This window comes from Staurois parvus, unplaced genomic scaffold (genome assembly GCF_062004578.1).
Source record: "Staurois parvus isolate SC_StPar_1 unplaced genomic scaffold, SC_StPar_1.0 ptg000353l, whole genome shotgun sequence".
NCBI classification, from domain to species: domain Eukaryota; kingdom Metazoa; phylum Chordata; class Amphibia; order Anura; family Ranidae; genus Staurois; species Staurois parvus.
The window spans coordinates 1,733,775-1,757,292 of NW_028318149.1; the positions used below are offsets into that span (position 1 = coordinate 1,733,775).

The window sequence follows — 23,518 nt, forward strand, 5'->3', positions numbered from 1 at the left end:
AAGGAGACGACTTCTATCTGTCTCTCCTACTTCTGTAATTTTGCTTCTAATGGTGTCTCTTTGATACCCTTTGTTGACAAACCTTTCTTCCATAATTTTAGCCTGTTTCAGAAATTCTTCTTTTTCAGTACAATTCCTCCTTAATCTAACCAATTGTCCTTTGGGAATATTCAAAAGCCATGCGGGGTAGTCACAACTGTCTAATGGGATATACCCATTGCGATCTACTTTCTTAAAGAAAGTTTTTGTGCATAAATTCTCTCCATGTATGTAGATGCATAGATCTAAAAAATTAATGAATTCCCTGTTAACCTCCCAGGAGAATTTGATATTTTGATTGTTGTTATTCAATTGGTTAAGGAACAACAATAAATCAGGTTCTGTACCATCCCAAATGATGAATACATCGTCAATGTATCTTTTATAAAGAATTAATTGTTGTGGGGGCTGGCAATACACTGCTTCCTCCTCCCAGTGGGCCATAAAAAGATTGGCCACACTGGGAGCAAACCTCGCCCCCATTGCAACTCCCTTTATTTGTTTATAAAATTTGTTCTTGTACCAGAAGTAGTTATGAGATAAACAGTAATCAAGGCACTCTATAATATATCTCCTCTGAGTCCATCTAAGGTGGCTAAATTCTCTCACAGAGTCGATAGTGTAAAATGTAAATTGTAAAATGTGCTACACATGTAAAGCCACCAAAGGACGCAACCCTAAACACAGTTCATTTATTGCCACTAGTAATCAAAGGGAATTTCAGATTAAGGATTTTATATCCTGTAGAATTGAGGGGGTAGTCTGTTTCAGAGTGTGGCTGTGGTCTCCAGTACGTGGGTAGGACGAAAAGACCATTGTGGGTCAGATTAAGAGAACATGTGCAAAACATCCGTAAAGGTTTTCCGAAACAGCGTTTCTAAACATTTTTTGCAGTATCACAATAAAGACCCCTCTAGTTTGTCCTTTTTGGGGAGTGGAGAAGTTCCGTAAACGCTGGAGAGGGAGTCACAAAATTAGGACTTTAAGTCAGGCAGAATCTAAATGGATTTTTATTATGAAACATAACAAATAGTGCAGCGCTAAAAAGTGATATAAACGTATGGTTGCACCAGTATGTTTGGTGCAAAGTCCTTTAGATCTTAGCAAGCGGTATAGGCCACATATGATGTGTATGACCTTCCCAATAAAAAATGCAGTGTAGGCGCGTACCACACACGCCTCCACTATTCTATATAAACGCACAATAAAATTGCAAAATAAACAATACAATAATGGTCCGATAAAAGTTCAGTGATCAAAAAAACCCACAAATGAATAGAAAAAGGCTTGATAAGATCCCCGAAGTATATATAGTCCGGCGTTATGCAGAACCACAGGTAAATTGCGCACTCACCGGAAGCACAATTTAATTGCGCATTTGTGTCATATACACCAAAGGTCACTCCAGTTGTAGATGGAAAGAAGCTCAGATCGAATGGCTCCGTGAAGAGGGGTGTCACATCTGGGGATCCCTTGTGATAAACCTGGCTCCAAACAGGATCAGCTGAAATTTAATCAGGGCCCTGGAACAGTCGCCTTGCGATCCTGAGGAGTTAAATGCTCGATGTGGAGCAAAAAGGAGTACCCATAGTGTAGTATTTAGGTTAAATGTTAAACGAATTTATTGTGAGTTAAAAACAAGAAACACTTAACATGAATATCGTTGTGAAATCAATCCTTGTGCACAAAGGATATGATAAATATACACTGACCAGCTGGTATAGATGAGTGGCCGCCGGACCTCCTTGATCCGGCGGCTTGACGTCACGGCGAGCAGGGGCTCCTCCTTGACGCGCGTTTCGTATCACACGTACATCATCAGAAGGAATAAGAGCTCTTATTCCTTCTGATGATGTACGTGTGATACGAAACGCGCGTCAAGGAGGAGCCCCTGCTAGCCGTGACGTCAAGCCGCCGGATCAAGGAGGTCCGGCGGCCACTCATCTATACCAGCTGGTCAGTGTATATTTATCATATCCTTTGTGCACAAGGATTGATTTCACAACGATATCCATGTTAAGTGTTTCTTGTTTTTAACTCACAATAAATTCGTTTAACATTTAACCTAAATACTACACTATGGGTACTCCTTTTTGCTCCACATCGAGCATTTAACTCCTCAGGATCGCAAGGCGACTGTTCCAGGGCCCTGATTAAATTTCAGCTGATCCTGTTTGGAGCCAGGTTTATCACAAGGGATCCCCAGATGTGACACCCCTCTTCACGGAGCAATTCGATCTGAGCTTCTTTCCATCTACAACTGGAGTGACCTTTGGTGTATATGACACAAATGCGCAATTAAATTGTGCTTCCGGTGAGTGCGCAATTTACCTGTGGTTCTGCATAACGCCGGACTATATATACTACGGGGATCTTATCAAGCCTTTTTCTATTCATTTGTGGTTTTTTTTGATCCCTGAACTTTTATCGGACCATTATTGTATTGTTTATTTTGCAATTTCATTGTGCGTTTATATAGAATAGTGGAGGCGTGTGTGGTACGCGCCTACACTGCATTTTTATTGGGAAGGTCATACACATCATATGTGGCCTATACCGCTTGCTAAGATCTAAAGGACTTTGCACCATACATACTGGTGCAACCATACGTTTATATCACTTTTTAGCGCTGCACTATTTGTTATGTTTTGTCAGTTTTAAGGTTTTAAGGTCTTCCTTTTTAGTGTATCAGCTGCTGTATCTGTTAGCGCTCACTGAACTTCTCCATCATTGGATTTTTATTATGGACACACACACACCAAAAGGGTTAAACATTGATTTTGATTTAAATAGTTTTATTAGCGATTGCTAAGGGATTTTTTATGCTATATATATTTTTTATTTTTCTCTTTGTATCATCTAAAGCCTGGTCTATATATTTATGTGTATATGAGATGTACATTTTTACTCAATTATCATTTATTTTTATTCTGGCATATCTATGTAAATATGATGAGTGTTTCGCATAATTTAAAGGTGATCCTTGTCCCTTTTTTTTAGGGCCATATATGTCCATCTTTGTTATATATATATATAAATATTTTTTTTTTTTTATAGATATACCAGTTGGTAATATACATTCCATTTTTTATTTTAGTTTATACTGCACTATTTTTTGGTGAATTAGTTATTTATATATTTTATTCCCTGGCATGGGATATTAGAATAGCATAGGTGTATTACATTCACCATGTATTTACCATGCATTGTTTTTATGTACCTTTTAATTAATAAAACATTGTTTTTAATATTTGCATTTTTTGCACTTTATTTCTGGGCTGTTGGTAGGCATTTCTTCGAATATTGGGTCATTCACCTATGTATTTATGGTTTACCAGACCCCGCTCACTTGCAATTACTCACATTTACGTTCTGGCTGTCATATGCCTATGATTAGTTTTTTATCACCGTCGGATCCGACGGGCTACAAAAATATGGCCGCTGGGATCCCGCCCAGTTTTTTCTGATTGGACTAATCCTCAGCCTATATAAGGAAGTACATTTGACCAATCACGCAGTCCTGATGAAGTCACAAGGTCACGTGACGCAACGAGTCGACGGCTCAGCGTGGCGATGCACATCTGGCGTGACGCCATCTTGGAACACCTTTTTCCTATGATTACACCCAGCATATGGGGGAATGCTTTGATTACAGCTGCACATATGTGAGTTTACATTTCACTTACTTCCCTTAAACAAAGCGGTTTACACTATGGAGGATGTTCTCTTCTCTTGTTTTATGGGGATTTGAGTTATGATTCATCCTGCTCACTGGCCCCCAAGGAGAATTTGGAAAGGTGGATACTGATTACTGAGGAGCCTTTTTCAAGTTAACAGTTCCTGAGGAGTGCTGCTTGCTGAGAGGCCCAGCGGTGATTATAATATAGCTCTGTGGCCCTGCAGGATCGCAGGGTGGAGGTGAGAGGCCATTACAGCCATTATTGGATCACATCCAGGGTGTGTTGGTTCATATACGTTCCTTTCTATTTGCATGATCAGAAGGAATGTTACACTAAACTGTCTTGTGATTGATTTGCAGTGCTGTTTTTCACTCACACTGAAGCATTTGATCCCGTTATAGGGACTCACTTAACACCTGTTAATGTCCCTGATTGTGGATTAGGGGTCACGTATTTATTATCCCCATGTGGATTGGGGGACACCCCCCTTATCTAAATCATTCACCATCTGTGACGTGTGTATATTTCACTGTGTGGTCATCATTATTGAATGTTTGTATTTACATGAGCGCTACATCATTTATTGCTTTTTATGTATTTAAAACACACATCCATGGCTCGGTCCTGACCTTCTCTTTTTTTATTTTGGCTCATTGGCTTTGATTGACAGCAGTGGGAGCCAATGGCTCCCGCTGCTGTTTCAGCCAATGAAGAAGGAGAGTCCCTGGAGAGCTGAGGCTCGCATGCGCATCGATGGATCGCAATGGGGCTCAGGTATTAGGGGGGTTGCTGCACCTTCATGAATAGAATGCCTAAAGGTAAAAAACCTTGAACTTTTACAACATCTTTAAATGAAGGTCATTCTCAGATATACAAAAGTCACTCAGTGATAAAAACATTGATGCTGGTGTTACTAATTGCTTGGATTTCATACTGGTCCAAAAGTATGAACTTTCCTTATATTTTTGTTATAAAGTGGAAACACAAAGTATTGAAGCTGCAGGATCATCATAAAGCCAACCATAGAAGGAAATCAGCCATGGCAGCATATTAATGGTTGGATATTGCCCTCTGAATATTATTCAATGTCTGCCTATCAGCGTTTAGTCTTAACTCACAGCTTCTTGCAACAGCTGCTCCTGGCAGTAAATATGTGGACGATTTCCCCTCTCGCCCTCTACCACCACACGATATCTGGAAAACAGTAAAAAAAATTTAAAAATTTCGAAGAATATATTAACAAAAATTTTGCTTAGTGTGGTCTGTTAACTTACATATCTGGAGAGTGGACAGTTTGTACATGACCTGCATAAAGCAGCTTGTCATCCATTGGAATCAGAACTCGCAACCCATCTTTCAGTTCATCCTTGTCTATGATGCAGGAGCGTGGGGCTGTAGAGATCAAAATGTATTATAGATGTAGTTACACTGGTTAGAAAAAACTTGTACTAAGGCATATGGAGGCAGCCACTGGCTGACCTCTGCTGCTAAAAATGCTATTGGTACTTAAATACTTTTTAAGTCAAGCATGCGTATTTGTCTCCACTGCATACTGGCTCTGGGTCAGTGACTAAGTACTGAGGCTAAAGACAGTTCCAGCAACTAGGATTTATACAATGAATTCACCAAAGCCTATTTATTTCTATTGAAGCATGTTTCATCTCAGAAATACATGTAAATGCACAGGGCCACCATTAAAAATTGTGGGATCCCACAGCCTTCCTGACAGGGCCCCCTGGCCATACAAAATTGCGTGCGCCTGTGATATTGCAAAAATCTACAGTAACCAAAACTCTCCATAGGTGACGTTTAAAAGCCTTTACAGCTCATAAGTTTAGAATTACTGTGAGCGGGTGGCGCATGCGCGGAGCGGCCCAAAATGGCCACGATCTGAGCTACCTCCGCTCACCCTGGACACTTCACCTCTCCCTCCAGCTAGCAGGAGCCCATCGAGTCCCCGCTGGTCTCCACGGGTATCGGAGTGTGTGGGGGAGTGAACAGTAGCCATGGCTCCTCTGGATCGGGCCCGGTCCAAGCAATAGGCTGATCCTAAGCCGCAGCGCCGGCTCCCATCCAAGATGACGTTGGTCCCCCCTGCAGATGAGACCACGAGGAATTCATTAAGAAACTCGGAGGATTCCATTGACAGCTCTTTACAGTTCCCCTCTGCCTTGCAGCCATCCCGTACGGATCAAGATTCAGTTCTGGTGGGTAAGATTCGAGGGATTGTTTGGGAAGAACTTGGCGAGATCTCTCGCAAACTATCAGCAGATTTACTCAAGAAACTTAGAAATGTGAGAGAGAGGGCTGCTCTTCTAGAACATACAATGAATGATGTTACTACAGTTCTGGCTGGCCATGAGGGTGATATAGAAAATCTGCAGGCTGAATTACATTCTCTTAAGAATCAACTGGAAGAGGAGAAGAATAGAGCTCGTCGCAGTAATATTCGTATCAGGGGCCGGCCTGAGACTGACAGATCTCCATGGCTCGGTGTTATTCTTATTGCAAGAGCTGATCCCTGATGTTCCAGTGGATCGTTTGATACATAGGGCCTTAGGCCGCAGACCACCTGAAGGCCCACCTTGGGACATCATATTGAAATTTCATTATTATAAAACGAAGGAACAGGTGATGCCAATGGCTGGAGAAAAGAGGCCCTTTCGTTTCAGAGTCATCCCTATCAGATTTATTCTGATCTCTCCCAAACTATCATCTTGAAAAGGATTATAAAGCCATATCTCCAGATCCTTCAGGACAATCATATTCGTTATCGCTGGGGGTTCCCCTTCAGACTGTCCTTTATGTATAAGGGGTCTCTTAAAGGTATATGATGCCTTTAATCTGCTTGATCTTAAACGCTGTCTGTTGGAGCTTCATCTTCTAGATCCCAACTGTACCTTGCAGATTTCAACAAATTCATCAGCACATCTATCTAGATTACTTCGCAGCCCGAGAAAATCTAATCGAGAAGCTGATAGAAGATCCCAAGCAATGGCCCGGCTTCACTCTCAGACTTTCCAACCAGTTTGAACGGGCCGACCTGCAGGACCTTTTGTAGTTGGTTTGTTTCTCTTTGCTGTCCCAGTGGCCTCTTTTTGGAAGTTTATCAGCTGGGTGGGCCTTTCCCTTTCATTTTGTGAAGGTGCTAGGAGGGTGGGAGAGGGAGTGGTGGTTCGATTAGGTTTGTTTGTTTCTCTCCCTACTCAGGTCAAAGCCATCAATTACATAGTTAGGCTGAAAAAAGACAAAAGTCTATCCAGTTCAACCATAGAAAAAAAAAAAGTTATAATCCTATACCCACAGTTGATCCAGAGGAAGGCAAAAAAAACCCAGCAAAGCACAATCCAATTTGCTCCTGCTGGGAAAAATATTCCTTCCTGATCTCCCGAGATGCAATCGGATATTCCCTGGATCAACTTTACCTATAAATGGTTAGTATCCAGTTATATTCTGTGTATCTAAGAAAGAATCCAGGCCTTTTTTTGAAGCAATCCACTGAGCTGGCCAGAACCAACTCTTGAGGGAGTCTATTCCACATTTTCACAGCTCTCACTGTGAAGAAACCTATCCGTGTTTGGAGATTACATTTCTTTTCCTCCAGACGTAAAGAGTGCCCCCTTGTCCTCTGTGATGTTTTCAGGGTGAATAGCTCTACACTGAGTTCAATATATGAACCACTGATGTATTTATACATATAGATCATATCCCCCCTTAATCTCCTTTTCTCAAAAGAGAAATTCAGTTCCTCTAATCTTTCCTCAACGCTGAGCTCCCCCATACCTCCTATCAGTTTGGTTGCCCTTCTCTTTACTTTCTCCAGTTCCCCAATGTTCTTTTTGTGAATTGGTGCACAAAACTGAACTGCATATTCCAGATGAGATATTACCAATGATTTGTACAGGGGTAATATGATCTCTCTCTCTCTCTGAAGTCTATTCCTCTTTTATTACAAGAGAGGATTTTGCTCTCTTTAGAAACTGCAGCTTGGCATTGCACGCCATTATTAAGCTTGTGATCTACCAGAACTCCCAGATCCTTCTCCAACATTGATTCCCCCAGTTGTACTCCCCCTAGTATGTATGATGCATGCATATTCTCTGCCCCCAAGTGCATAACCTTACATGTATCAACATTAAACCTTATTTGCCACATAGTTGCCCAATTAAACAGTGCATTGAGGTCGGCTTGTAAATTGAAGACATCCTGTAAGCACGTTATTCCACTGCACAGCTTGGTGTCATCTGCAAAAGCTGAAATTGGATTTTTAATTCCAGACCCCATATTGTTTATAAATATATTAAAAAGTAAGGGTCCCAACACTGAACCTTGGAGTACACCACTGACAACCCTAGACCATTCAGAGTATGAATCATTAAGCACAACTCCCTGAATACGATCTTTTAGCCAGTTTTCTATCCATTTACATATGGATTTTCCCAAGCCTGTAGACTTTACCTTACACATTAGCCGTGTGTGGGGAACTGTGTCAAAAGCTTTTGCACAATCCAAGTATACCACGTCCACCGCCACCCCTCTGTCCAAGGCTTTGCTCACCTCCTCATAAAAAGAAATCAGATTTGTTTGACAACTTCTGTCTTTCATGAATCCATGCTGTCTGTTGCTTAAAACATTTTTTTACAGCAAGAACTCATCTATGCGGTCTTTATTAAACTATCCAGTATCTTCCCAACTATAGAAGTTAAACGAACAGGTCTATAATTACTTGGTAAATATTTTGACCCCTTTTTAAATATTGGCACCAGATTGGCCTTGCACCAATACAGTGGTACTATGCCAGTCACTAAAGAGTCCCTAAAAATTAGAAACAATGGCTTTGAAATTACAGAGCTCAATTCTTTAAGGACCTGTGGGTATATGCCATCCGGTCCAGATGCTTTATTCACCTTTATACTGTCTAAATATTTTTGGATCATATCAATTGTGAGCCAATGTGGATCATCTGGAGCTGTGTCAATACCATGCCTATTATGGACAAGAGCTCCCCAATGCTCCTTTGCATACACTGAGCTGAAGAAGTTATTTAATAAATTTGCCTTCTTTTTGTCCCCAGTCACCCACTCTAGATTATTTTGTAAAGGGCCTACATGCTCGGACCAGACTGTTTTACTATTAATAAATTTGAAGAATTTTTTGGGGGTGGTCCTGCTATCTTTTGCAATCTATCGTTCATTTTCAATTTTTGCGGCCTTTATTCCCTGTTTGCATATTCTGTTATATTCTTTGTAATGTTTAAACAATGATAGTGTTCCTTCATTTTTATATTTAATAAAAGCTCTTTTCTTATTATCTATAGCTTTTTTTAACTTTGGCCGTAAGACACATAGGTTTGATTTGTAGCTATTTAAACTTGTTGCCCATGGGAATATATTTTGCAGTGTGTTCACATACAGTCTTTTTGAAGAATTCCCATTTCTGTGTTGTGTTCATCTATGCCAATATTCCCTCCCAGTATAAGTCTTGGAGAGCAGCTCTAAGCCTTGGAAAATTAGCTCTCTTAAAATTGAGCGGTTTTATTTTTCCCGTATGTGCTTGCTGTTTACAGCCAACAATAAATGAAATCATGTTATGGTCAATGCTACCCAGATGTTCTTTTATACGGACATTCGTAATAAGCTCTGCATGGTTTAAGATTACCAGGTCCAGCAGAGCATCATTCCTAGTAGGGGCCTCTAAGAACTGTACCATAAAATTGTCCTGTAGTAGTTTTAAAAATGTTTTCCCTTTAACTGTTCCTGCAGTATCTTTACTCCAGTCAATTTTTGGGTAGTTAAAATCCCCCATTATGATCACTGTCCCAGCCCTTTCGATCTGTGCAAGGAGCTGAGTTTCCACCTCCTCATTAACACTGGGAAGCTTATAACTAACTCCAATGATTACCTTTGTAGTACTCACCCCCATGTGCAGTTCCACCCATAATACTTCAGCCTCATCACACTCTCCATCACTTTCTTTCACACTCGCTCTGAGATCACTTCTCACATACAGACAGACTCCACCATGTTAGCTGTAAACAACAAGCACATACTGGAAAGAAAACAAACACTCAGCTTTAGGAGAGCAAATTTTCAAAGGATGAAGGCTGCTCCCTAAGACTTAGACTGGGAGGGAATATTGGCATTGAACACAGAACAGAAATGGTAATTCTTTAAAAAAGACCGTATGCATACATGCTGCAAAATATATTCCCATGGGCAAGAAGTTTAAAAGCCTTAGAAAAAAGCTTTTATAAAAATATAAAAACGAAGGAACAATATCATTTAATTGTCACAAGGAATATAACAGAATATGTAAAAAGGAAACCAGGGCCGCAAAAAATCAAAACGAGCTACAGATTGCAAAAGATAGGACAAAACGCCCCAAAAAATTCTTCAAGTTCTTCAAATAATTCTTCAAATTCTTCAAATAATTCTTCAGGTCTGAGCATAAAGGCCCTTTACAAAATAATTGGGTGACTGGGCACAATAAGAATGCAAATTTATTAAATACCTTCTTCAGCTCTCTGTATACAAAGGAGCATGGGGGAGCTTATGTCCATAATGGGGATGATATTGACACAGCTCCAAATAATTGACAATGGCTCAAAATTGACATGGTCCAGAAATAATTGGACAGAATAAATTTGAATAAAGCACCTGGACCAGATAGCATACACCCACAGGTCATAAAATAATTGAGCTCTGTCATTTCAAAACCATTATTTCTAATTTATAGGGACACTTTAATGACTGGCATAGTACCACTGGATTGACATAAGACCAATGTGGTGCCTATATTTAAAAAGGGATCAAAGTCTTAAAGTAATTATAGACTTGTAAGTTTAACTTCTATAGTTGGGAAAATACTGGAGAATTTAACAGACCAAATATAGATGAGTTCTTGCTGGAAAAACCTTTGTTAGACTTACCAGTGACGGTATTTCTAAGAGCCTTTCAGGACAGCACCTGGAGAGCGTAGCTCCACCGTTATTGCTGGGAAATGCTGCAGTGAGCTTTTAAAGTTGGCCTCTTCCACCATGTCCTCAGTAATTGCTGAGTAACCAACAGCATGCTGGAAAAATAAGCACAAAAACACCATGCAAGTATAAAAGAACCGCTGACATATTATCCATGAAATGGAGGGCAGCTGCTGTTCTGAAAGGCTCTTAGTAATACCGTCACCGGTAAGTCTAACTAAGGTTTTCCCTCATCGCCTTTCAGGACAGCACCTGGAGATAACCAAGAAACATACCCTAGGATGGGACCACTGTTTGCAGGACCTTCCTGCCAAAGGACTGGTCAGCTGCTGCCAATAGGTCCACCTTATAATAGCGTATAAATGTGGAGAAGCTTAACCACGTAGCTGCTTTGCATATCTGATCTGGAGATGCACCAGCCTTTTCAGCCCAGGATACCACTGATCTTGTAGAATGTGCTGCGATCTCATCTGGAGGATCTTTCTCTTTCTCCCTAATGTACTTTTGGAGGCTCTCCCCCCTTTGCGTTTTCCCGAAAAAAAGACAAACAAGGAGTTTGATTTCCTGAACTCTTTAGATCCCTCCAAGTACTGTAAGAGACCTTGTCCGGAAACATAACTAAAAAAGGTTCAGAGATTGATAGTGCCTGAATTTCACTTATCCTTTGTGCTTAAGTAATTGCAACCAAGAAAAAAGTTTTCATGAGGCCCTGTAAAACTAAAGATAAGTCCCATTTGGGGACATCAGCTGGTCTAGTCCTCGCCAATGCCCTTAAAAGTCTAACAATTAGTGGCTCCGGAGATAACGGAAAACCAACAATGCTGTAACCTGAGGGTACTTGCTACTAAAAATGTCTAAATTTTTTCATGGAGAAACTCCAAAACTGGAAACCCTTGGTGAAACACCAAGAATTAGAACACTATCAAATTTTGAGGAATATTGTTCTGGTCGCTTTCCTCCTACTTGAAAGGAGGGTGGCAATAAGTTTGTCTGAGAGCCCCTTACTTCTTAGAAGATCTTCTTCAAGAACCAAGATGTTAATTTGAGCCATTCCCCTCCGCTTGGCTTACAGGCTCCTGAACCAGCAAATCTTTCTGGTCCGGCAGCCTCCAGGGTGGGAGCTGGAGGATAAATTCAGGGGCATTGGAAACCACTGCCTTTTTGGCCAGAATTGGGTGATCAGGATTAGATTTGTAGCGTCTAGCTTGAACTTTCAAAGCACCAGTGAAATCAAGACAAGGGGTAATTACACGGATGAGCCATTGCATCCAAACCCACAGCCTGATCTTCCCTGTGCAGGGAAAAGAATGCTGGTGTTTTAGCGTTTAGGTGACTTGCAAATAGATCAACCTGGGAAACTCCCCAGGCTTCCATGATCAACTAGAAAACCTGATTTAGGCTCCATTCGGACTCTACCACCTTTTTTCCTGCTTAGAAAGTCAACCAGCTAATTCTGCGATCCCTTTAGGTTGACAGCTGATAGAGCCTAAATTCTGCTCTGCCGAAGTAAGGATCTGTAGAGCCAATTCCAACAGACCCCTACTCCCTGTGCCTCCTTGCCTTGATATGTATATGACACTTCTATATTGGCCAAAAGTACCTGCATGTGCTGCCACCGGAATGACTGCTGAAAACAGCGGATACCCAGCTGAATGGCTTCTAATTTGCTCCAATTCTGGCCTCTACCTCGGACCAAGAGCCCTATGTTGTCAGATCTTTGAGGTGGGCTCCCCAATCCCAAGCACATGCACCCGTCATTAGGACCATGGGAAAGGACCATGGCAGACCCTACAATAGGTTGGTCAGGTTTTGCCTCCACCACAGTGCTCTTTTTACTTTTGAGACAATCTTAATAGGCTTGTCCAAAAATTCCTGGTAGGCCCAATTTTGGAGAATATCCAGTTGGAGAGGACAGTAATGAAACCTGGCCAATGGACTGCTGGAAAGGAGGAGGTGAGTAGCCTGAGTGCTACTGCATAGCCACCCGGACTGACACTGTCAGACTGCATGAATCAGACTCAGAGCCAACTGAATAGTTCTCTCTTTTCCTCTGGGAGAAAGATCTTTTGTTGTACCGAGTCTATACTATACCCCAAGAATCTTACTCTCTGGGCAAGAATCAAGTTGGATTTCTCCAAGTTCAAGAGCAATCCAGATTTTTTAGATGAGCCAGAGTTACCTAAAGGTTTGTCAGCACCTGACCCCTGGGATTCTGTGAACAGAAGCAGGTAGTCTAAATAAACCTTTTGCCTTCCTCTGGATCAACTGTGGGTATAGAATTATTACTTTTTTTTCTTCCTTTTTTCTATGGTTGAACTGGATGGACTTTAGTCTTTTTTCAAAGAAACTATGTAACTATCCCCCTTAGCCTCAGTGGCTCCAAAGTTTCTGCCATCACCTTGGTGAACACCCTCGGGGAAGGTGACATGCTGAAAGGTAGTGCCCTAAATTTCAGGTGCCAAATGGACATTCCCAGATTGACTGCCAGAGGGAGGAATTTCTGAGATGACTGAGCTATTGGGATGTGCAGATAGGCATCTCAGAGATCAATGGTCCCAATGAAACATCCAGGGGATAATAGCTTTCTTATGGAAAAAAATGTGTCTATCCAAAAAGGTTTGTACCAAATGGTCTTTAGTATTTTCAGATTCAAAATTAAATGGAACTTCTCCGAGAGTTTTCTGACCAAAAATGTGTGAATAGAACTCCTGACCTTCTTGTTCCCTTGGGAACCTGGATAATGACTTTCTGCTACATCAGTTCTTTCAAGAGGGACATCATTGCCAAAGGCTTCCCTCAATCGCTTGCGAGACTGGTTACAAAACAAAACTGCTCGGAGAGGCCTCAGAAAATGCTATACTGTAACCGTGAGCAATGATGTTCTTGACAAACAAACTCCTCGCTGCTTCAGCTCACCTGAAGGCAACTGTTTTTGGCTCTTGGTGGGCAGCTCCAGGGGTCTGAAGAACACTCCCCCTTTTCCCTTGTTCTTCTGAAAACTCTTTGCTCTGAAATCAATTTTTCTTCTGGCAATGCTCTTTATTTCTCTGGGTCTGTGAAAAAGGATGAAAATGCCTTTCGACTGGATGTTTTTCTTTTTTGACGAAAAGGCCTTCTTCTCATCTGCCATCCTATCCAGAACTGTCTCCAGGTCTGGCCCAAACATCAAGTCTCCTGAGGGAGGGATCTTTGATGCTGAGTTTCCCGACCTGGTGTTGAGCCAGATGGCAAAGTTAACCAATGCAGAGGACCTGGCCAACACCCTAATTAATTCTGACGCATCCACCATACATTTCACAGCTTTTAAGAGGACAGGGAAGGACTCCAAAATCTTTCTCCTATACGTCCCCACTTCCACATGTTCCAGCAACTGCTCAATGTAGCGCACTAGGTTTCTAGTAGCCTCTGAATGCAGGCTTGAGGTTGGATAAGGTGGAGTCTCACAATTAAAGGAGAGTTCGCCCTCTTATCCATCGCATCCTTCAGGATGCCCATGTCTTTAAATGCCACGTCCCTGTGTCTAGACACCTGTGAAAAGGCCACCTCCAACTTTGGCTTTTTGTTCCATACCAAGGCCTCATCCTCTTCAAAGGGGAATCTTCTTCTGAGGGATTTGGAAAAGAAGGGGCCCCTCTCTGGGTTCTTCCTTTCTTACTGAACCTGATGGACTGGAACAACTCTGCACTTGACCTGGTCAAGGCCCTAGTACATCTCATCATGAATGGATAATTGTACTTTCCCCTCCTGTATTTCAAGGGTTGTGTTAATTGCCTTTAAAAGATCATTCACTTCCTATAAGGATAGCTTATATCTGGATAACCTAGCGACCTCCTCTTCTCTCTCATCCTCACTGGAATTCTTTAGGGAGAGTAGGACGCCGTCGCTCTCATCCTCGCTAGCCTCAATATGGCTTGAGGTGGATGGCCACGTTCACCACTGACCTGTAACCCTTCCCCGTGTCACAGGCTAAGCCACCGCTAATAGGAAATAGTGAAAGATAACTTCTGCCATCAGCACAGCAAACCCCCCCCACTAGGCTGCAGCTTAGCGATGTCACCTCTGCACTACAGCATCAGGCTCCCCCAACACCCACAGAGGAAGGACAAGTGAAAACCACAAAAGGCCCAATAGTAAGGATAAAACAAGGCACCGCTGTACCCGCCTTACCTGGGCTTGGCTGGTGCAAGAGGCGCCTACTTCCACCGCTGCTGCCTGACCCTCTGTTTCCTCCATCCTTGCAGAGTGCACAGCCTACTGGGACTTCCAGTCCTTTTAAATTTCCCCTCCAGTGTCCCTGCACCCCAGGGACCCGGTAACTGACCCACCTCTTCCCCCTGCATTCCAGCGGCCGAAACCACTGCCACCACTTCCCCCGTAAGCCCCGGCCATCGGCACCAGCGTCACTAGCTGTCCAGGCTCCAAAGCACACAAGCGAAAAGCCGCCACCGCAGTTTCCTTTGCTCCAGGACCACTTGTCAGCTGCTGCAGGGAGACACCTCCTTCACTGACAGCCCCACTAACAGCAAACAAACAGCTCTGGGCACATGGGTTAGGACTCTCCAGCTGGCTACTGCTCCCCTGATTTCGAGGGGGAAAGAAAGCACTGGAACAACCCCCCATCTTGTCGGGAGTGTTGGGATGGTCCAAACACTATACTACAAAGTAAGGCTTCCCCACCTGAAGAGAGTGCAGCCCCATCAAAAAAGGTCCCCTGCAGCGCTTTCACCATGGAGCGAGGAAACACCATAACTGAAGTGTTTCCTAGGAATATGGGTGGAGCTATGCTCTCCAGGTGCTGTCCTGAAAGGCGATGAGGGAAAATATTTTAAAGTAACTAAACCCTGAATTCACTATATTCAGTCTTCCACAGTACACAGAGCATGAAAGTGCAATTATTTTAGTAAATATAAACTGCTAAATACCCTTTCTCATCAGCAATATATAGCAGTCGTGTGACTTCTATCAGTGTCCAGCCAAGCACATAATAAAGCTCATAGGGGGAGTTTCTCTATGAGGATGCAGGACCCCTGACCTCTGCTGGACAGTGCTGTTTGGTCCTGTGTTGATCAAATGCACTCTCCCAAAAAAACTCTCTAGCCATACACACCAAACTGAGTATGTGCAGAGTGATTCCACATGATAGGTCTCATCAGGAGATGAGAGGGGTACTGGAAGAAGGGGAAGATAAGAGAAGTCATGATCAAACAGCATTTTTACACAATGCATGGGATTAAACCCTTAGGTTCCAAAGTGAGTATAACAAGCATGCTTTACTGCATATACCGACTGATTTTACTGTTGTGGGTTTAGTAACATTTTAAGCAACAGACAGCATGGATTTGTGAAAGACAGAAAGACAGACGGTTTCAAATAAATCTGATTTCTTTTTATGAGGAGGTAAGCAAAATTCTAGACAGAGGAGTGACTGTGTATACTTCGATTTTGCAAAAGTGTTTGACACAGTTTCCCACACAGTGGTTAATATTTCATACTCTGGATGGTCTACGGTTGTTAGGGGTGTACCCCCAAGGTTCAGTGTTGGAACCCTTACTTTTTAATAGATTTAAAAATGATATAGGGTCTGGGATTAAAACTACCATTTCAGTCTTTGCAGATGACACCAAGCTGTGCAGTGGAATAACGTCCTTACAGGATATCTCCAATTTACAAGCCAACCTCAATGCACTGTTTAAATTGGCAATTGTGTGGCAAATGAGGTTTAATGTTGATAAATGTAAGGTTATGCACTTAAGGGCTAAGAATATGCATGCATCATACATACTAGGGGGGATTATATGTGATAGACCAGCACAAAGTGGCACATAATTGTAAAGTGGAAGGAAAATGATAAATGGTTTTCAAAATGTTTTACAAATAAATATCTGAAAAGTGCGGTGCGCATTTGTATTCAGCCCCCTAGTCAATATTTTGTAGAACCACCGTTTGCTGCAATTACAACTGCAAGTTTTTTTCAGTATGTCTCTACCAGCTTTGCACATCTAGGAGAGTGACATTTTTGCCCATTCTCCTTTTCAAAATAGCTCACTCTGTTAGATTGGATGGAAAGTGTCTGTGAACAGCAATTTTCAAGTCTTGCCACAGATTCTCAATCGGATTTAGATCTGGACTGGGCCATTCTAACACATGTATGCTTTGATCTAAACCATTTCATTGTAGCTCCGGCTGTATGTTTAGGGCCGTTGTCCTACTGGAAGGAGAACCTCTGCGCCAGTCTCAAGTCTTTTGCAGACTCTAAAAGGTTTTCTTCTATGACTGCCCTGTATTTGGCTCCATCCATCAACTCTGACCAGCTTCCCTGTCCCTGCTGAAGAAAAGCATCCCCACAACATGATGCTGCCACTACCATGTTTCACAGTGGGGATGATGTGTTTAGTGTGATGTGCAGTGTTCATTTTCTACCACACATAGCAATTTGCCTTTAGGCCAAAAAGTTAAATTTTGGTCTCATCTGACCAGAGAGCACCTTCTTCCATATGTTTGCTGTGTCCCCCACATGGCTTCTCGCAAGCTGCAAACGGGACTTCTTTTGGCTTTCTTTTAACAGTGGCTTTCCTCTTGCCACTCTTCCATAAAGGCTAGATTTGTGGAGTGCATGACTAATAGTTGTCCTGTGGACAGATTCTCCCACCTGAGCTGTGGATCTCTGCAGCTCCTCCAGAGTTACAATGGGCCTCTTGGCTGCTTCTCTGATTGTTGCTGTCATTGCCCGGCCTGTCAGTTTAGGTGAACGGCCATGTCTTGGTAGGTCTGCAATTGTGCAATACTCTTTCTATTTTTGGATGATGGATTGAACAGTGCTCTGTGAGATGTTCAAAGATTGGGATATTTATTTTTTATAACCTAACTCTGCTTTATACTTCTCCACAATTTTATCCCCGACCTGTCTGGTGTGTTCCTTGGCATTCATGATGCTGTTCGTTCACTAGTGTTCTCTAACAAACCTCCGAGGGCTTCACAGAACAGCTGTATTTATAATGAAATTAAATTACACACAGGTGGACTATTTACTAATTAGCTGAAGGCAATTGTTCCATTAGATTTTAGTTAGGGGTATCAGAGTAAAGGGGGCTGAATACAAATGCACACCACACTTTTCATATATTTGTAAAGAAATTTTAAAACCATTTATCATTCTCCTTCCATTTCACAATTATGTGCCACTGTGTGTTGGTCTGTCACATAAAATCCCAATAAAATACAATTACTTTGTAACATGATAAAATGTGGAAACTGTATCAAAATGTGCACTGTATCATTTTACCCCTGTACAAATCATTAGTAACACCTCATCTAGATTATGCAGTTCAGTTTTGGGCACCAATTCATAAAAAGAACATTGGGGAACTAGAGAAAGTACAGAGAACAGCAACCAAATGGATGAGACATGAAGGAGCTCAGCTATGAGGAAAGATTATCGGAACTGAATGTATTCTCTCTTGAGAAGAGGAGATTAAGGGGGGGTATGATCAACATGTATCAATACATCAGTGGTTCATATAGTGAACTCAGTGTAGAGCTATTCACCCTGATGTCATCAAAGAGGACAAGGGGGCACTCTTTACGTCTGGAGGAAAAGAGATTTAATCTCCAAACACGGAAAGGTTTTTTCACAGTGAGAGCTGTGAAAATGTGGAATAGACTCCCTCAAGAGTTGGTTCTGGCCAGCTCAGTGGATTGCTTCAAAAAAGGCCTGGATGGATTCTTTCTTAGATACACAGAATATAACTGGATACTAACATTTATAGATAAAGTTGATCCAGGGAATATCCGATTGCCTCTCGGGGGATCAGGAAGGAATATTTTCTCCCAGCAGGAGTAAAATGGATTGTGCTTTCCTGGGTTTTTTTGCCTTCCTCTGGATGAACTGTGGGTATAGGTTTATAACCTTTTTTTTTTTTTCTATGGTTGAACTGGATGGACTTTTGTCTTTTTCAGACAGACTATGTAACTGTGAAAATGTGGAACTGACATCCTCAAGAGCTGGTTCTGGCCAGTTAAGTTGATTGCTTTAAAAAATAAACCCTAAATCCTTTCCTAGATACACAGAATATAACTGGATACTAACATTTATAAGTAAAGTTCATCCAGGGAATATCGTATTGCCTCTTGGGGATCAGGAAGGAGACTTTGTGGACTTACTACCTTTGTCAGAAAAGGCTTGGGAACCAAAAATGTGGTTATGAGTTGAAAAGGAAGGACCAGATTTACAACATGGTGCTTTGGAAGCAGAAAAGTACTCTTACACTCGGTAATGTTTTTAAAACTTGACCAAAGTCACTTGTGGTAAATATTTCCTGTAAATATGAGTTGAGGGCTTTTTAGAAGAACTTAACCACTTGGCGATCGTGCTATAGCATAAAGACAGCTACAGCATGGTCAGCTAGTTCTGGGAGAACATCTCTATTGATGTCACCCCAGAAACGCACCCCAGGGGTGCACATAGGACATAGCTAATCACAGATTGCAGTAAAGGGCCAATCACAGCAGCCTTTTACCATGTGATTAGCTATGTACAATCAGAGCTGATAGTCAGTGCCCCTCAGTGCAGCCTGAGTGCCGCCCATCAGTGCCGCCTCATCAGTGTACATCAGTGAAGGAGGAAAATTACGTATTTGCAAAATTTGATAAACTAGGGAAATAAAAAAAAAAAAATTTGTCTTTTTTTGTTTGTTTTGCAAAAAATAAATAACCCAGTGGTGATTAAATACCACCACAAGAAAGCTTTGTCTGTGTCAAAAAAAATCATAAAAATGGAATTTGGGTACAGTCTTGCATGATTGCACATTTGTCATTCAAAAAGCGACAGCGCTGACAGCTGAAAATTGGCCTAGGCAAGAAGGGGGTGAAAATGCTCAGTAGGCAAATGGTTAAAGGACAAGTTCAGCTTTAGGACATGTTACATCCGTATTTAGACTTCAACATGTAACATATTACAGGACCCATTCCCTGAGTCCATCTTCCTCTGCAAAGCCACATCATTCATTCATAGTGATCTGTGGACGAATAAATGAGAAGTTCCATCTGCCACCACAACAGATGACTTGCAGTTCTCCATGGACTGAGTGTATTGATCACCACACTTGTACTCTATTGACGCTTCCTCCAGCTTTCTAACTGAAAGCCCATACAGGGTTACAGGAAGAAAGCTGGAGGATGTTGTCTGTAAGAGCCTGTTCCTGCATCTGTGATCAACGGATCAAGGGTGCAATGCTTTGCAGGCTCTTGTGAGGAAAAAATAATAAATGCACTTTTTTTCCCTGCAAAATAATGTGCATTTATTATTTTTTCCTTAAAGGCAAACTTTAGCTTTAAGCCTGCAAAGAACCACTGTTAACAAAGACAGTTTGAAACCGAGTGGTCTAGCATCCAAGGCAATGCTGCAAGGATACTTAAGACCCTGCACAAGCTGATCCAGGAGTTCCACATTAGCAGGGGAGCCATTCTCACCCACTAGGCTAGGCCTTCATGCAGGAGTTTGTCCCACTCAGTTAACGTCTGAGAAACCAGGGCGAAGGCCAAAAAACTGGGTAAAGCAAAGGCTCTAGTTACATTACACATGACCCTCAAAGCTGATTCAGCCTTTGTATCCATAGGGTAGCCATTTTAGTGTGGAGACCGGAAAATTCACTGTTGGGAGACGCTTATTTCTTTAAGAAGGGATACTGAACTGCCAAATGCCTATGGACTGTAACAAACTTAGTTAGTTGTCACTCCTTGTAGATACAATCATCAATACATGAGTGGTATGGGAAAATCTTGTTAGATCTAAAAGGTTTGTGGATACCAATGAATGACATGGGTGCCCCATAGATACTAGGCATATCCTCAATCTTAAGCGTTTCTTTCACAGATTAATTAGGATTGAGACCAGTTTCTTCTCCTGATTGGTCAATGCCAATGCCTCCTCATAACTACCTAAGACCACAGGTACATCCTCATCCATGTCAGATGCAGCAGAAGGGGCAGGGGAAGGGCATTACTCAGGGGGAGAATGGGACAGAGCCTCCTCAGTAAAGAAAATCTACAACAGGAAAAAAACTAAAATAACTGAGGCGTATTTGAAGCCCCAGGAGCATCCAATTCAGAACTGGGCAAAGGGACAAAACAGAAGTCACAAAGGGGGGGCTTGAGAGTAATCATATGGATATCCGCAGCCCTCAAACTAGGGGAGACCTTTTTCTTAACCACATGCCGCCTAGCCACTGTAGAAATACGTTGGCACGGCGGCACGGCTGGGCAAAACCACGTTCTAAAATGTGTGTTTGCAAAACAGGTAGGGGGCGCGCGTGAGGCGTGCCACCGCCCTACCTGTCCCGCCAATCACGGCCGCAGATGTCAGTCGCCGGATCACAGCCGGTCGTTACCGGCTGTGTCCTGCTGATTAGCAGCAATCACTGACAGAGAGCAGGGCTGCAGTAGCAGCGCACAGGCGATCAAATACCACCAAAATAAAGCTCTATTTGTGTGAATTTCATTTATGTACCGTATTGCATGACAGCGCGATTGTCCATTAAACTAGCGCAGTGCTGTATAGCAAAAAAATGGCGTAAATTGCAGTATCTATACCATAGTTTGTAGACGCTATAACTTTCACACAAAGCAATCAATATACACTTATTGGGATTTTTTTTTACCAAAAACATGTAGCAGAATACATTTTGGCCTAAATTTATAACTAAATTTGAGTTTACTATATATTTTTTATAGCTGAAAGTAAAAAATATTGTTTTTCTTCAAAAGTTTTGATATTTTTTTGTTTATAGAGTGAAAAATAAAAGGCGCACAGGTGGTCAAAAACCACCAAAAGAAAGCTCTATTTGGGGGCAGCATTGCATGACCGCGCAATTATCAGTTGAATTAGTGCAGCGCCGAGTAGCAAAAAGAGGCCTGGTCATTAAGGGGGGTAAATCCTCAGGAGGGCAAGTGGTTAACAGCTCCACAGTGGTAGAACCAGCAGCCTGCTCAGTCATCTCAGCCACGGCCGTGGCTGAGGAGGCACCTGAGTATTAACTATATCTGTGCAGCAAAACAGGGTAGCCTCTGAAGGATACTTACTGTCCCCTAGTAGCCAAGAACAGTCCTTATGCCCACAGATGTCCAGCAATAAATCTTGTGCAGCAAGCACACTACCACAAGCTCCAGCAGACATGGGCAAAAAATAACTCCATGAAACAACCACAAGTAGAAGCTACGGTCTAAACTACAGGGGAGCACAGGTCAGTCAGAACATGAGGCCACAACAAGCATGCAGAAGTCACACAAATGACCTGGCTGGTGCCTGACCTTGAAGCAATCACGGCTGTGTCAGGGAAACTCCTCCCTACGTTGGTGCACTACACATCCCCACAGACACAAGTACAACTGCACATAGAGTACATACCACCCAGGGGTTGTGGGTGTGAGAAAGGATACCTCTGGATAACATCCATTGCATTCAGCATAGCTAGGCCCTCGAGGCGCATTACCTCTGGCTAGAACCATGGTGTCTCCTGCCTGTGGATGTACACTGCAACTGGGTGGTCAAGATCTGGTGGTCATTTTTTTAAGCCTCTGAGAAAGTTCCCCACAGGGTGCTCTGTGTGGAACAGATCTGTTGCAGTCCAACCTGTCTTGGCTAGTAACTGCTTTCACTCGATGGCAGGCAGGTATGGGGGGACTACTAGGATATATATACACATCCAGCTTGCTGACCATCCTGCTGGTAACTGTAGAAATTATAAACACACACAAGGAAAAAAATTCTTCAAGGTGGAAAAATGTAAAAAAGAATCCCAGCATGAATTCTTAGGTCCCAAGCCCTGGTGCACATTGAATGAGACTTTGAAATCTCGCTGCTTCACTTGAAGTAGCGAGATTTCAAAGCCGCACATAGGTGCAATTTGTACCTCTGATTTAACTGTGGCTTGCGACATCATTTAACAGAAGCCAATGCAAGTTGCAATGAAATCGGAAAAAATAGTGCGGGAACTATTTTTGAAATTGCGTTACTTCAGATCGCACCAATTAAGACAGTGCCATAGAAATACATTACATTTGCAAATCACATGTAGCACTGGTGTGAACCAGGGCTAAATCTTTGATGCTAGTCAAACAACTTGGTTTCATTAGCAAAGGGAGGTTTAGCCACTAACAGGGACCAAGCCTAGATTTTTTTTTTTTTGTGTGTTTGTACCAAACATTTTTCTCCTTCAGGTTGCACTATAACCAAGTGACTAAGATCTGCAGATCTTCGCTGTGTCCTTTAACAAAAGAGAAACATGGAATTTTCTAGGTTAAGCATAGCATACATTATTTAGTTATTTATTTTTTGTGCAGGCCAAGTACAAGTTCTATACAGTTAACCTCTACAATCTACACCAAATACATAGCAGCCAGATCTAGCTATGTTAGATTTTTAGACACATATAATACTTCTTCTAGTGTCTTGAGGCGATTATGAATGAAAGAGCCATTGAAATAAAAAAATGAAGTGTGATTTTATTCTATCACACAATGGTGTCAAATAAACAATGTAAAGCGTATTATGAACAGTTCCATGTAGATACAACTACTGTAAAAATGACAAGCAAACGTTTAAAACAAAGTCACCATTATCTGTCATGGCTGTTCTGTCTTTGCCATGTGCGATACTCCATGCTGTCCTTCCCAATGACTTTGTTAAGAAGGAGAAGCCGGATGTGACTAAATTGTAGCTGGAAGTGATCTCAGTATGCACCTGTTGCAGCTTCTCAGACGTGTGTATGCAAGAGTCATGTAACGTGTGTGTGTGAGAGAGAGTGTGTGAGTGAGTGTGTCATGTCCG

General features: G+C 42.1%; 1 protein-coding gene across 6 annotated transcripts in view; it reads right to left on the bottom strand.

The window, feature by feature from the left end:
* The window catches only part of TNRC18 (trinucleotide repeat containing 18), a 454,956-nt gene that overhangs the window by 110,853 nt on the left and 320,585 nt on the right, over positions 1-23,518 (bottom strand). For all 6 annotated transcript variants that reach the window (XM_089684713.1, XM_089684717.1, XM_089684716.1 and 3 more), the window contains 2 exons: positions 4,994-5,111; positions 4,838-4,913 (listed from right to left, as the gene is read on the bottom strand). In XM_089684713.1, coding sequence (XP_089540839.1) covers positions 4,838-4,913; positions 4,994-5,111 — 194 coding nt within the window. The remainder of the gene's footprint in view (positions 1-4,837; positions 4,914-4,993; positions 5,112-23,518) is intronic.